At 39.5% G+C, this 16,083-nt stretch overlaps 1 protein-coding gene and 1 long non-coding RNA gene across 2 annotated transcripts; one reads left to right on the top strand and one right to left on the bottom strand.

Annotated features, from left to right (window-relative positions):
• On the bottom strand, positions 1–4,784 carry LOC106149692 (basic salivary proline-rich protein 2-like; the record flags this gene model as incomplete). The annotated part of the gene is given in 3 exon segments (XM_013519456.1): positions 1–432; positions 488–786; positions 4,780–4,784. Coding segments are annotated over 3 exon segments (736 nt in total), but the record flags the coding sequence as incomplete, so codon positions are not given.
• A 3,561-nt stretch (positions 4,785–8,345) lies between these two features.
• On the top strand, positions 8,346–15,833 carry LOC102019563. Its single transcript, XR_259388.2, has 2 exons — positions 8,346–11,620; positions 12,827–15,833. It is a non-coding gene; the product is annotated as an uncharacterized LOC102019563 (long non-coding RNA).
• The last annotated feature ends 250 nt before the right edge of the window (positions 15,834–16,083 follow it).

The raw sequence follows: 16,083 nt of genomic DNA on the forward strand, positions 1-16,083 counted from the left end.
GCCCTCCCCGGGACCGCACACTCCCCGGCTCCGGCGCCCCGAGTGCGGGCGCGAGCGGCTGTCCCCGCCTGCCCGCTCGCTTTCCGCCTCGCGCGTCTCCCTCCCTCGGAGGTACAGACCGCGTTACTCGAGGGAGAGCTCCGCGTGCTCTCGAGAGGGACCGGCTGGCGGGCGGGACGGCGCGCGGGCGGGGAGCGCCGACACGCCGCCCTCCGCGGGGTCGCGCCCGGGGAGGGCTCGCGGTAGGAGGGACCGAAGTTGCCCGGGAATGGGCGAGAGTTCGCGCCTGGGTGTCAGGCTGCTCAGGGCTGCGTGGGCGAGCTGACTGCACCGGCGGCTCGGGTCCTGCTGACGCAGCCTCGCCCCCTCCTCTTCGCGGGGGTCCGCGGCGGCCGCGCTGCCCCGGAGCGGCGGTGGTGCCTGCTCTCCGTGCTCCTCAGCCGCCCGTCCGCAGCGGCCGCGATTTCCGGCCGCAGCTGCGCGGCACCTCCCCATACCCAAGTAGTGTCAGGCGCATCGCTGTCGCAGGCTACAGGTGCCAGGTCTCCATTTTGTGAGCAGTGGGAGAGCCCTGAGTCACACTCTGACCCAGCAGAAGCCTTCCCTCCCGCTGCCCAGGCCTGTTTTGCCCAGGTGGCAAACGGTAGGGGAGCCGTCCGTGGGTGCCCGCTGTGGGACTGGGAAAGGGACACGTGAGTCACTGCCGTGAGAGAAGGGCGGGCAACTCGTCTTCGGCCTGCCTCTCGGCGTGCAGGGTGGGTACCCGGGAGAAAGCTCGGGAGATTCCTTGGAAAATCAGAGACTTCCTTTAGGGATAGGTTTTAGAGGCCGAGTGACCATTTGCCCTGCTGGCACCAACCTGAGTGCACCACCCGAAATTTCTCAATTATGGAAGCATTGTGTTCTGAGTTTTAAGGAGAGGTGGAGGGAGGGTTGAGTGCTAAATGTATTCCCATTGGCGCGTTTTGTAACTTAGAGGGTTTTTTTGTGGGAGAGGCTGCAGGATATAGTGGAAAGAGAATATAGTCAACCTGGATACAAACAGGTCAGGGAGCTGAGAGATCCTGAGAATATGCTTGAATCCTCAAACTCAGCAGCTGTCTGCTGTGAAAATCAGCAATAGTGGCATATATTTTAAGCGGGTGTATACATTTGACAATGCGTGTACAATGTGAAGGTTCAAGGAACGCACTGAATATACCCGCTTCTGTCCATAATTTATCACAGTTATCTGAGTCTCTGGAAGGAGTCTAGGGAGGAGCTGGGGATACAGCTCAGCGGCACAAGCACCTGCCTGGCAAACCAAGGACCTGAGTTTGATTCCCAGCACCAAAAAACAAAACAAAAAGAGGAGAGAAGAGGAAAAAAAACAAAAAGATTAAAAATATTAACCTGGAAAGGATGGATCTTGAATGAACCAAGATAACACTTACGGAACATAAATTTATCATTGCATCTCTTAGACCAGTTTTCTTAGTATTAATCGACTCTGAGTCAGGGATGTTGGCTGCTACTGACTTGTGTGGCTTTGGGCAAGTTGCTTAACTGTTGTACCTCTGTTTACTTACGTATAAAATGGGGATAATAATACTTGCTACATTGTGAAAGCGTCATGAAAATGCCCAAGTCACCAGATAAAAGGTAGTATATGAGCAACAGAGTAGTTATTATTAGTCTATAAAGTGCCCTAGGAACCATGGATGAAAGAGATTACTGAGGTACAAAGCGCTGTGTTTTATTATTGTTATCACTTATTATAACCTTTGTCTTTACCTTTCTCAGTACTCCCAAAGATACAGTTCACAGCCAGACTGCTGTCGTCATTGTGCCAGGATTTTGGCTGAGTCAGTTGCAGCCTAAATTGCAAGATGTTTGCATATCCTCAATCTTTATGTGTGGCGTTCTGATGAAATAATTCTCAAAGACCGGGCCCTTGGTTTCCCAATCTCAGCACAGGTGGCACTGGTGGCTGGATAGGTCTTTGGTTTGAGGTTTGCCCTGTCCGTTGTGGCATCATTGATTTGCAGCTGATGCCAGTAGGAGCCATCCTCCTTGAAACATTGCCAAATGTTTCACGGGGAGGCAGTTGAGAACCTCTGAGTTGGCCTAAAATTAGTCATTTTAGTGACTTACGTTGCCCCTAATAGTAAAATTTCAGTGAAACTCACTGTAAATATTGTCTTCATTAATGTTTTCCAAATAGTGGATTAACTATGATGCAAAACACCCCATTTATATGTGTTGAAATAATTAATAGTGTATTGGGAAATAGTCACTTTGACATCCATACAAGTATTTCTGGAACATATGGGATTAATAATACTGTTCTGTCCAATAATGTACAATGGCAGGGTCGTGTGGTATACTATGACTACCTATTCCAGGGGTTTTTAAGTAACTTTTTCCTTGTTTTTCAACTATCTCCTTCCTTTTCTTGCATTCAGACAGAATTTTTTTTTTCTTTTTTTTGTCTCTTTGAGAGAGGGTTTTACCATGCAATTCAGGCTGTCCTTGAACTCACTTTGTAACCCAACTGGCCTCAAATTCTCAGCAGTCTTCTTGCCTCAGTCTCCTAAGTGCTAGGATTACAGGTGCACACCATCACGCCCAGCACCCTTTCTTTTGTTTAAAACGGGCCTCTTTTTTTTTCAATCAGTGTATTTTTCTATATGTGACTCATAAATTTATACCCAAATTTGCCCTTCTCAATGCAGTGTATCACATTGGGTAATCTATCCAATCTAGTTTTCCTTTTCTTAGCTACCTATGTCCTGGAGCCCCCCTGCTTCAGCCTGGATTGATGTGAAGGCCTGTTCCTTTGTGGTCGTCCTGGGATTGTACTTTCCTAACATCTTGGAGTCATTTTCTGTGCAAACCACCTCCTAAATTCTCTGTTCGTCTGTCTTGATTCTCACCCTTTGTTAGTGGAGTACCTCCAGTATACTTTGGAGATAGTGTAAATAACACCTTCTTAGAGACTTTGAATATTAGAAAATGTTTTATCTTTCAGCTGATTAATAATTAGGGCATAGGACCCTAGGTTGGAAATCGTTTTACTTCATAATTTGAAAGTATCAATATATTATCTTCCTGTTTTTATGGATGTGGTTCATGGCATTCTGATTCTTTTTATTTTCTCCCTGAGAGTTTTTCTGAAGATTTTCTGAAATACCCGGAAGAGATGCTCTAACTGGAACATTTTTGATGATTATGTTAGGTTTTCAGTGGACCCTTTTAATCTGCTGCCTGCCCTTGCATGCAGAAATTTCCTTATCCTGTTTTTTCAATAACTCTTTCTTTTCACTTTATCCCTTCTCTCTTTCTGGAACTTCTGGTAAGTAGGTATTAAACTGCTAGGAGTCCTCTTAATAGGTTTGTAATCCTTTTTCTCCTGTTTTCCACCACTTCGGCATATTCCTCTGCTTTCATGTACATTTCCTGTACTTTGTATGCACCTTTCCTATTGAGTTTTTGTTTCCACCACTGTTTTTTCTGAGATCCTTTTCTTCTCTGAATGTTTCTTTTCCATAGCATCCTGTTCTGATGTCGTGTAATCAGCATCTTTTCTCTCCCCTTAAATTTTAAAGATGTAAGATTCTTTAAAGCTTCTCCCGCTGACCCTGCACTGTTTCTTGCCTCTGGCTCTCCTCTTTCTTTTGTTTGTTTTAATCTTCGTCTCACGTCAGAGCCTTGCTCATCAGCCTTCCGTTCCCTTGTATTTATGACTGCAGCTTCAGAAAGCTGACTGGGAGCTCTCCTGTGAAAGGGTATGGCTGCTGGTGGACAGCTGTCATTTCTGGGGCTTGTTGGGATGCAGGGATTTTGTGGAGGCGTGTGTCATATGTCAACATCTATGGCATTTCTATTTCAGCTGGATCAGTTTCCGTGAGAAAACGTAGTTTCTGCCTGTGTTGCTAGTTACCAACTATTGCAGGTGTCCAGTAAGGAAAGCAGATGGGTGGAGTGTCGTTACTCAACATGCAAGTTGTTGTTCAAACTCTATGTTCCGTATGGCTGGTGTTCTGAAATTCAGGGCATTTATGATTCAGTATCTATAGCATCTGAACTTCCAGTCCACTCCCAGAATCACAAGAATCAGCTTCCTTGCTGTTGAGCCCCGCAGAAAAGACTACAGAACGTCAGTGTTCCCTGTGCTGATTTACAACTCATCTTTCTGTTTTCACCCCGTCTCTTGCTTTTGCAGAACTGTATGCTGCTGCTTCCAATATTGAACCATTCATCAAGGGTCTGCAGCACAGAGGATGACTTCTTATTGACTTTGTCCTCTGTTAGGTTGTTAGAATTCACCTTTGTCTTTTCTGCTAACCTATCAGCTTTCTGTCTTTCACCTTCAAAAGTTTTGTCCTTATTTTCTTTCTTTGTTGTTAGTGGTTTATCATTTTGCTTTTGTTTTAGTGAAGTTACTTGAGAGAGTAGAGGTTAAAAATGTGTTAAACCAGTGGCAGACATCTGTAATTCCAGGACTCTGGGATACTGGGACAGGAGGATCACAAGTTTGAGCCCAGCCAGCACCAGCAATTTAGGAATTTAGGGATATCTCATCTCAAAATAAATAGATAAATAGGGCTTTGCATATAACTCAGTGTAAAGGCCTTGGGTTCAATCTCCAGAATCACACAAAAAAAATTTTTAATCCATCATATTTAATAGGAAGTACAAGTCATCTGCTTTGCAGATTTCCAAGATATGTTATAATCTGCTTTGTAATGGAAGATCAGTAGAGACCTCTACGTCTTATTTCCCTTCTCACTGAATTACGTCATAAGCACATAATGATTAACACGGTAAGAAAGAACTTTACAAAATGTTTACTCTTCTGTAGATTGATTTTAAAGATGTGGCCCCATTACATTACATAATGTTCTCATTATTTAAGAAAAAACTAGGGAAAATTCTACCATCTATGTTGCATGTAGATGTATTTTTCTTTTCCAACTATTTTTGTTTTCTTTAACCATATGTTTTCTTTAACTATATGTTATGTAACTAGTAAATTTTCCTTTTTTCTAATGCCTGCAGGTAATCTTAAGCCAGATTTCATCTAACTAGGGAAGGCTTGGGTTTAATGGTGTCTAAAGTTTATATTTGGTGGCCTTTCTTTAAGAAAAAGAATATTTAGAATGAGCAAGAAATTTTTTGTAACTGTTAATTTAATCAAAATGACAAATACTATAAATATTATAAAACTTTAAAAATTATGAATTAATTTATGACATGATTTAATTTCTAACATAGTTCTATAATACTGTTTCATACTTACTTTATTGTTGATTTTATTATTTAATGATGCATAAAGTATGTTACTTCCCGTGCAGATGTATCCAGTATTTAATATATAGTAAGCAGAAAAACTGATAGGTTTTTTGGCTACATGTAATCTGTAATTGAAAAATTGCTCAAATGAAGTTTAAGTACATAAAATGGACTAATTTCAGATGTACATTACAAAATAAATGTATCAGATACTGGTTTACAACAATAAAACTACCAACCACATCAAGATACTGAAAATTGATCCTACATGTGAATGCCATGTTATTTTAGATCTAGTTTACATTAACTCTTATGCAAAATATCTTGTAATATCCTTATTTCCGCCTAATAAAAATCTTACTACTTCTGTGACCTGAAGAGTTTCTATCACCTTAAAACTCTTTTAACCTTTGTTTTACATAAACATGAATATCCCAGGCCAGAGATTGATTTTTGACTCAATTTGGATATTATTAATTGGGAATTTAATCAGTTCATGAACATGATAACTTCTGTCCATCTCTTTTATACTAATTTTAAAGTTTCCTTGCTATTTTTCCTTTGCTGCTTTTTCTTGGTCTTTCACTTCCATTTAATTCCAAAAGCTTGGTATGTGTATATCCCACTGTTCACTCAACAATAAATTGGCTTATATGAACTACTATACAATGCAGTAACCATCATTTTTCTCTATTCAGTATATTGAAAAATGTTTTATCTACTTCCCTCCAACCAGTATTTTAGAAATGTTCTTCTTATACCCTCAGTCTTAACATTACGGACAAACTTGCTAAGTTTTTTTTCTCTATAATTAAACCTAAGAGAAATAAAACTGTACTATTTTCCATATTTGTTAGACTAACATGGAAAATATTGTACAGTCCTGTCCGCAATGACAAAGTACTTTTATTTTATATACATTTGACTTAACAACATGCATCTTTATCTTTAATCCAACATGGCAAAAATATAAGAGTATTTGAATTGAATATTTTACATGCTCTTTGACAGTTTGAAACTACATAAACTGAAATTTTTACATCTAGCTTACAAAGCTATTTTTGCATCTAGTTTTATTGCCCTATATGTAATAATTTTAGGCTTTCTTCTTCTTAGCTAGTTTTAATGCTTACCATCAGTTCTTTTGTGCAATTATCTCCCTACTCTTTAGTTATTTTTAATTCATGTTCTGCTTGCTGCGGTAAATCATTCAGCAACATTTTCAGAGAAGATTCTTGGTTGATATACTTTCTTAACCCCTGGATATCTGAGAAAGTCTTCCATTTGCTTTCATACAGAAGTGATAACTTGGCAAAGTATATACTTCTTGGTTCAAAATTATTTTCCCTTAAAATTCTGCAGAAATTATTCCAATGTCTTCTGGCACTTACAATTATAAGAGAAAAATCCAAGGTCAGATTTTCCTCTCTATATATAATCTGCTGTCTTTGTCTGGATACCTTAAAATTTTTCCTTTATCCTTGAAATTTAAAAAAGTCACCAGGAGAGTATAGGTGCGGCATTCTTTTTATTAAATTGTAAAAGTATCCTGTGAGCCTTTTCTATTGATAGGCCTACTTTATTTGTTGATGCTGAAAAATTTTCTTCAATTAGTTCCTTAATTACTGCTTCAGCTTTATTTGCTTTGTTCTCTGTTTCAGGAGTTCCTATTAGGTATAGATTGTATCCCCTGGCCTTCTAGGTGTCTCTCTCTCTCTTTTATTTTAAAGAGAAAAGAACAAAAACAAAATAACAAAAACAAAGACAAAAACAAAACAATACAAAGACAATAAAAATGATAAAGAATTTCTGAACAAGATGATAGGAAATTAGCAATGGTTGTTGTATTACATGTTGTTATCTTCAAAGTACAGATTATCAGATATAGGTATGCGAGATTGATCAAACAATTAGACATTAACTGTTCTTTTCAATAAACCAATAGAAATTAGTAGTACAATTATCTTAGCTATCTTGTGTGTATATATCTATTTTTTCCTTCCTTCTTTCTTTTCTCTTTTCCCTTATCCCAGTTGTTTCTTTCCTTTTGAGCAGTTTCTTTCCCTTTCACAATATCTATTGTACCTTTCAGATTTTATCTACTCTTTTAGGTTCTTATACTAGGAAGACAATACGGTATTTACATATGCGGGTCTGATTTATTTTACTTATGAGTATGGTCTCTAGTTGCATCCATTTACCTACAAAAGCCTAGGAGTAGGCACAGACTTCATGAACAATACCCAGACTACACGGGAAACACTTCAAAGACTCAACAACTGGGATCTCATCCTATGACAAAGCTTTTGTACAGCAAAAGAAATCACCAATAAGATGAAAATACAACCCACAGAGTGGGAAAACATTATAGCTCACTGTCCCTCAGACAAAGGACTTGTATCTAGAACATACAAAGAATTGAAAAAAATCAGACCCCTGAATTCAAAGACCTAGTCCAAAAATGGACATCTGAGATGAATATACACTTCTCAGATGAAGAACTACAAATGGCAAATAAATACATGAAAAAATGCTCTACATCATTGGTCATTCGAGAGATGCAAATTAAAACAACACTGTGCCAGGCACATGGCTGTAATCCCAGCACTTGGGAGGCAGAGACAGGAGGATCATTGCAAGTTCAAGACCAGCCTGGGTTACAAAGTGAGCTCAAGGCCAGCCTGAAATGCATAGCGAGACCCTGTCTCAAAAAAGACAAAAAAAAAAACAAAACTGAGGTTTCATCTCACCCCACTAAGAATTGCTTTAATCAAGAAATCAACTAACAACTAATGCTAGAAGGGTTGCGGGGGAAAACGAACACTTCTGCACTCTTGGTGGTAATGTAGACTGGTGCAATCACTTTGGAAATCAGTCTGGAGATTCCTCAAAAAATTAAGATTAGAGGTCCCATTTAACCCAGCTATTCCCCTTCTGGGTATTTTCCCAGAAGTGTTAAAAATATCGTACCACAGTGATATGGGTGCACCCATGTTTATAGCAGCACAATTTGTCATGGCAAAATCTTGTAAACTACCCAAATGCCCATGCACTGAAGAATGGATAAAAAAGATGCGGTATATTTATACAATGGAGTATTACTCAGCTACAAAGAGAGATATCTTTTTTGCCCTCTCTTCTTATCCTGACTTCTGCCTTTTGCTCTACATTTGGTGAGGATTTTTCTAATTTTGCATTTACTTCAGTAGTTTGACTTTGTGACCAATCCAGCTTACACGTTTCCATTAACTCAAATTCCAGATGTCTTCCAAGTGCTCTATTATTTGCTTTACTTCTGAGCATGTCTTCAGCGTCCTCTATAATCAGATGTTTAACACTTTGTAATTCTTCTATGTAGACTGACAGATCTGTGTTGAGAGGAGGCATTTTCCCCATTACATGACTTTTTTTCCTCTAAACTACAGTATTATGACATTTTCAGTGACTCTTCATAGCAATGGGACCCAAAAGTTAAAGGAGCTCTTCAGAATCAGGGAAAAAAAACTGAAAAATATCTGAACTCTGCGAGGTTCTATTTCATACTATTCCCAACAAAAAGGAAAACCAAATATAAATATTGGGCAGTCATAATTTTACCCATTAAATATTATCAAATGTATTCCTCATAAGAGAGAACTTTCCTTTTGACTAGATATCAAGGAGAACAGAACTATCTTTATTTTACATATCTGATGATTGGCAAGTCTCCCAAAGGCTGGCTTTAATGCCATTGAACTGTAGCATCTCCCATGAGAAGCAGCCTCCTTGTTTCTGTCATCAGCCCATTTTCCTGTCACTATTACTTACCACGGAGCTCCTAGCTGGTGAGTCTTATCCTCTGCTCCTATTTATGTTTACCCTGTAGTGATAACATCTAAAAGATAATTTATCCGATGTTCTGGCATCCGAGGTCCTTGGCCTCTTATAATAATTTTTTTTCTCTTTACCCCTCCCCAGTCATGCATTCCCAAAGTTAGTCTCTTGACTTGGTCATCCCTTGTAAATGCACCTCCTGAATCTGTTCTGAGCATCCTGTTTTCCAACCTTGACCTCTACCCGCCGGTAGAAAGCTTACTGTACTACCCCCTACTCTGACCATTCTTTACATGGATCCTACCAATTTTTCATTACCTATCACTGCTTTTCATGTCCAAACTTTCTTACTCAGCCTCAATTCTGAAGATTATTATTATTAGCATCCTCTCTGTATATACGTGATCAATAAGGTTAGTTTGTGAAAGTGCGGCATGCTTTCTAACCCTATTTTAAATGTGCGACCACAGTCTACTGTGTTGGGCACACTGTCCACAATCCTCGTAAGCCTACTTTCCTGTGTCCCAAAATAACTGGTTCACATCCTCCCTTAAGCCTCCGTGATTGTTTGTTCCAGTGTCAGAGCAGAGATCCTCGTCTTCCCAAGACAGCTCTGCCTATCCTCCTGCACCTGTTTGCCCTTTTAAGATGGTTCCCCTCTGCCTCTCTCAAGCACAGCCCTATTCTGTCTCTTCTCTTCCAAGTGCTTTGCTCCTACCATTATGCCTGTCTTTCATGCATAATCAATTTCTTCTCTACTAGTCATTTCCTTAAGCACATAAGTGATCTCTAGTTCCCTCTGTGTTAGCTTTCCATTTGTTCTCATAACAAATTTTATAGCAATATAACTTTACCATCTCCCATTTCTGTAGGAGAGAAGGCCCACACTGGACTCACTGGGCTAAAATCAAGAGGCCAGCGGGCTGCATTCCCTTACCAGAAGAGTTCGGAAGGGTTAGGGGAGAAAACTCTGTCTCTGTCTCCCTGCCCCCTTCTTTCTTTCTTCCATTTCTTCTCTCTTTCACCTCTAGAAACCACCTGCATTCCCTGGCTGGTAGTCGTCATTCATCTTCAAAGCAAGCAATACTCTTATGTCTTCTCCAAAGCCACATCTCCCTATGATTCTCTGTTGCCTCCCTCTGACATTTTTTTTCTTTTTACAGTAACGGGAGTCAACATAGAGCCTTCTTGCTGCCTTTATAGTTAAAGACAGGGTCTCCCTAAGTGACTAAACTGTCCAGACTGTGCTCTAATTTTCAATCCTCTTGCCTCAGCCTCGCAAAGTCCTGGAATTACAGGCATGCTCTGGCTTCCTAAGTCATTTTAAAGATTGTTGGGACCTCCTGCATAATCAAAAGTAATCTCCCGTTTCAAGGTCAATTGATTGTCAACTTTAATTCCCCTTTGCAGGATAACAGTGTATTCACAAATTTCAGGAATTAGCCAATAGAAGTCTTTGGGGACCATTTTCTGGCTACCACGCTCTCAAAGACATAAACTTCCCTTGACTCCAGAATCTAATCTGGTCAGTGTTGTGTTTTTTTAGTTCATGTTCACTGTCAAAATTCTTGGAAGAATTATCTTTAGCCACTGTTGCTACTTGCACTTTGCCTTTTTTTTCCTCTAATAATTTCCAAATGGTCTTTAGATGCCCCCACTCCACTAATCACTCCCAGTGCTTGTTAGAATTATCACCAAGTTTCATGTTAAAAAAAAAAAAGCAGTGTTTATACCGTCCTAAAAAAAATCTTACTTAGCCTGTCTGCATTATCTGGCGCAAGCAATGACCCCTTCCTTCTTTAACTCTTCATTCGTATCATTTTAATTACCAAAAATATTTTCTTTTTGTCCTCCAGCCTCAGCCACCTTTACCCACTCCTCTTCTGTTTAACCTCTAAAAGCTGAGGTCTTCCCAGGACATAGTCTTTGGCCCTCTTTTTTCTCAGGCAATACTCTCTCCCAAGACGATTCCATGGAATCCCACAGTCTTAAAAATCACTGCCAAATTTATGTCTCAAAGTAACATTTTCTTCCCTAAATTCCAGACTCTCGCTCTGCATTTGCCCATTTGACATCTCCGTGTGGATGGCTCGTATCCTTTCTAATATACTTTTGCCAAACAAAACTCTCCATCCGCTTCTCCATTTGCCTCACCCCATTCCTTTCTCATTTTTTCCCATCTTGATAAATGGTCTCACCGTCCATCCAGTTGTTCAAGCAGAAACTTCCTTGATTTATCTCTTCTCCTTACCCACAAAACTAAACCGTTATCCTAGCTGCAGCCATTTTGAAACATACTCAATTCTTATAACAAGAACAGTCATCTCAAAATACTATCATCTGACCCAGGGACGCATTGGGGTTTCTTTGCCTGTGTTCACACTGCAGAGCACTGCATGACTGCAGCTGTGGTTCAGACAAGTCTAGGTGCAGCTTGTGCCAGTAGCAAATTTTCAGCATCTATGGAGTGTTCATCAGGTGTGCATAGCGCAAGGACTGTGGAATCGTGGCGGCTTCCACTGAGATTTCCAAGGTAAGCCTGGGAGTCCAGGCAGAAGTTCTCTGCTCAGTTGGAACTGCCAGAGAGCACTCAGTGGGGCACTGTCTTATGGAGCTGTGGGAGTGGAGCTAAAGTGGGAACCCCAAAAGGTGAAAAGGCCAGCCGTGTGCCATGCCAGTCTTGGAAAGCTACCTGCATCAGTGTGTAGCCTGAGAGAGAGCTACCATGTGGCAGCAACCAGAAAAGCCATAGAAGCAGGGCTGCTCAAGAGTTTAGGGGCCCACCCCTTAGTTGCAGGGTGCCCAGGATATTGGATTTGGAGCTTTAGAATTTAATGTCTTCCCTGCTGGGCTTTGATCTTGTTTAGAGCCAATTCTTCCTTTCTATCTTTTTTCTCACTTATGGAATAGGAATGTTTATCCCATTCCATCCCTACCCTTACATCTTGGAGGTATTTAACTTCTTTTGTTTTTTACAAGAGCTCACTGCTGAGTTTGTCTTGAGTCTCAGATAAGACTTTGAACTTAGACTTTTTTTTTTCTGTTACTGGGATGGAACCCATGGACTTTGCACTGAGCCACATGCCCAGCCTTTTTAAATTTTTATTTTGAGACAGAGTCTTGCCAGGTCACTAGATTGACCCTAAGTTGCCCAGGTGAAATTGCAGTCCTCTGGCCTCAGGCTCCCAGCCTGGGTGGGACAGCAAGTTCAAGTCCAGCTTGAACTACATAGCAAGACCTTGTTTCAAAAGTAAATATAAAATTGAATAAATAAATTTCTAAAATGTCCACATAATAATGCATATATTATGTAAAGTAATATACTTTATCATAATACCTTATTATACTTTAATATCAGTTTTACAATATAAGTATTGTAGAAATACATGAGATTCAGATTATTAGCACTTCTCAAGACAGATGAAAGGAAAAAGATTAGGAGCTGCAATGTTTCTATTTTACGTTTTGTTTAAATATAAAAAAACTAAAGTAAATGTTACAAAGTTTTAACATGAGTAGAAGTACATGAAATATTTGTTACTTCATCTTCTGTATTTTTCTGTGTTTGAAATCTACCAGTATTTAAAGTAATTTTTAAAGGAAAATACCTGTATTTATATAAGTCTTTCCATAAGAATAGTTTGATTTTAAAAGGCTGGAACTTTAACAAAATGGAACTTGTCCCAGCTTGTCATGAGGCAACCTTAAAATCTTTCTTTTTTTTTTTTTTTTTGACAAGCAAAAATCTCCACATAATTAGAGAGAACATCGTGAAGCCATGTACCCTGGAAATATTTGACATGGTTTGTGGCTTGGAGCAAAAGAAGAAAACTGAAGCCAGGCTAACTTCAAAAGGCACCATCCCTTTTAGAATTACTGGTCTTTCTTCTAATATCTGCAGACATCTCCCACTTGGCTCCTTGAGCCTCTTTACTTCCACAAGCACACAGCTGAACAAAACTGCCTGGCTCCCATTTTAACCAACTCGTAGCATTATTCAGTTATACGGCGATGCCAGTGCCACTGAAGTAGTATTCCAATTTTTCTAAACTCCCTTTGGAAACTTCACAAACCACTGTCATCTTCCAAATGGTGGAAAAGTGTCTTTGTCAAGATGGGACATCTACACAAATGAAGCACCCACAAAGCCTATTAACACACCTGTTTGGCTGCTTTCCTGAAGGCAGTCCATGCATTGGCATGACTCATTACTCTCACCATCAAGAGGAATTGGGCTATGCCAGCAATTGTGAAAGGAGTCTGTCTTCTGCTGGCGACCGTCATCAGCTCTATCAGAGCTCAGTCTGGACTTCAGGTTTTTCAAGAAATTTTCTCCAGAAGAAGGATGAGAATAGAAAGTTTTCCCTATTGCAGTTATCCCACTGACTTTTGAACTAACAAATCTTAAAGTTTGTGACTGAATCCTATGGGGGGATGGGGGCAGGGAAAGGTCTGCTCAGAAAAATTTGGGAACTCATGCAGATTTGGTACACTGTAGATAGTTTTGATCATGAGACTAAGGTAATTCTTTGCATCAAAGATCGTACACAGACCATTATGAATGTTGCTAAAATAAACCGCGCTAACTCACAGCTCCGGCACCCCTTCAAAAAGTGGAGATGATATAAAATTTCAGATGTGGAAGAAGGGCTTTCCCTGATTGGAAGCCTACTGACTCTTAGTTTCTCTGCAATCAAAAGTCTTCAATACCTAAAACCACCACAGAATTCTCTTGAGTATTACTTCTACTCAAATTAAACTTAAATTCATCATCCTTTTTGGCTTCCAAAAAAAGCTTCAAAGACATATACCTCGCCAAAATGAGTCCATTGTTATACGTGATAATGATGAATTCAGCCCCATCTTGGAGTATTGATATATATGAGCCCATGCTCTTCTGCATTCCCTACAATAAAAAAAAAAAAAAAAGATGAAGTCAACTGGATGCCATAGATAATAACACAAATTCTTATTCAGATAAAAAGCAATCTTTCACTGCTATTTTACTATTGAGCAAAATTAAATTTCACTTTTATTATATTGACATACTTGGATTTAATTTAAATGAGTAAACAATGTTTTGTATAATTACTGTGGTTGGATTTTATTTGCCTACTACAAGCTGGCACTGTGCTAACCATTTCATATAGTGCATATTTCAACCTTTTAAATAATTCCATGAAAGCAGAATTAATATTACTTTCTTCCCACAGATCAGAAAAAGGCATGAAGAGATTACCTAACCTCTTCAGTATTATACAGCTAGTATGTGATAATTCTGAGTATTTTAGTACATATATGTCTGATTTTAGAGCCCGTTGTTAGATTATGTATTGAGGGAATTAATTTTCCATGCAAAAACAAACTGTAAACCACTCAGTATCTGCATGTTATTTTATGAAATTTGTTTGGATTTCATCAAAATGTTAGGACTTCATAATCAGAAAAAGACTCAGAATCACTAGACTGAAAAAAAAAACACAGTTTGGTTTCCTTAATGAGTCTGTGTCACTGTATCACAGTGTCTGGTGTAGGGAAAGTGCTCTGTGTATAAATATTTTCCAAATGGCACACAGTTAGGATGATTGGTATGGACTACCAAGGGAAAGTCAGACTAGTACTCCACAGTGGAGGTAAGAATGAACATGTTTGGAGTGCAGGAAATCCCTTAAGGTGTCTTCTTGTATTACCATGACCTCTTGTTAAGGTCCATGGGAAATGACAACAACCCAATCCAGGCAAGATGATAAATGGCCCAGAACTTCAGGAATAAAGGTATAGGGCACCACACCAGGTTAAAAAAAAAAAAAACCAAGATCTGCTGAGGTGCTTGTTGAAGGCCACAGGAGTACAGAATGGGTAGTACAAGAAGGTAATTATAAATACTAGCTATGACCACCTATAGAAACGAGATTGTAATTCTCATGAGTATTTCTTTCCTATTTTATTAATATACTTGTGTACACATACACATATATTAAGCAAATGTCTTTGTTTTCTTTCTTTTTGACATAATGTTGACAATATAAATACTTAAGTATTATAACATTATAATATTTAAGTTATGGAATGTCAGGGAAACAGTAAGCATCACCTCCCTGCCTCCAAATTTTTTGCCTTTTATTCCCAGGAGGAAATTAGCACATTATGGTTTAAGGAGATGTGTCTAATTGTCAGTGGACAAGGGGTGGACTGTGACCATTAACTGTGATGTGTCAACTTGACTTGAATAAGACCCACCTGCCAGATTAGTGAAGCACAGCTCTGGGTGTGTGTTTGTGAATGACTGACAAACTGAGGGGGAAGACCCGCCCAGATGTGGATGCACCCACCAATAGTCTTGCTGCCTGGGTGGCATAAAAAGAGAAAGAAGGGGGCTGGGGATATGGCTCAGTGGCATAAGCACCTGCCTGGCAAGCACAAGGTCCTGAGTTTGATTCCCAGTACCCAAAAAAAAGGAGAAAGAAGAAAGAAGTGTCCCCATTTTGGAAGAGCTCCAATCTTCACCACTGCCCTTGGACATCAGTCTCTCATTTCTTCAGCCTTACAATGGAGACTTGCAACAGTGGCTAGAGTGAACTTCAGGCCTTTGACTTTGGACTGATGCTGCATCGTTGATTTCTCTTGTTCTGAGGCTTCCAGCTTCTTGGGCTGAGCAGCATCTGCAGTATGCAGGTGACCATTGTGGACTCTTCTGCCTCTGATCTTGGAATCTGACTTTTAATAAACTCCCTTCTATAATTGTACATATATTTTATTTATTTCATTCCTCTAGAGAATACAGACTGATACAATACATATTTATATGAATTTTTCCATCATTTTTAACACAATAGAATACTATTTCACTCTAAGCATAAATTTTTGAATGTTTTCTGTATTGATTCATTTTTTTATTCATTAATTTGACAAGTTTTTATTCAGTGTCTACCATGTGCCAGGCACTCAAAAGGTGGTGCAGATACAGGCGTAGAGAACATACACAAAATATGTATT

This window comes from Chinchilla lanigera, unplaced genomic scaffold (genome assembly GCF_000276665.1).
Source record: "Chinchilla lanigera isolate Chin_1 unplaced genomic scaffold, ChiLan1.0 scaffold00004, whole genome shotgun sequence".
NCBI classification, from domain to species: domain Eukaryota; kingdom Metazoa; phylum Chordata; class Mammalia; order Rodentia; family Chinchillidae; genus Chinchilla; species Chinchilla lanigera.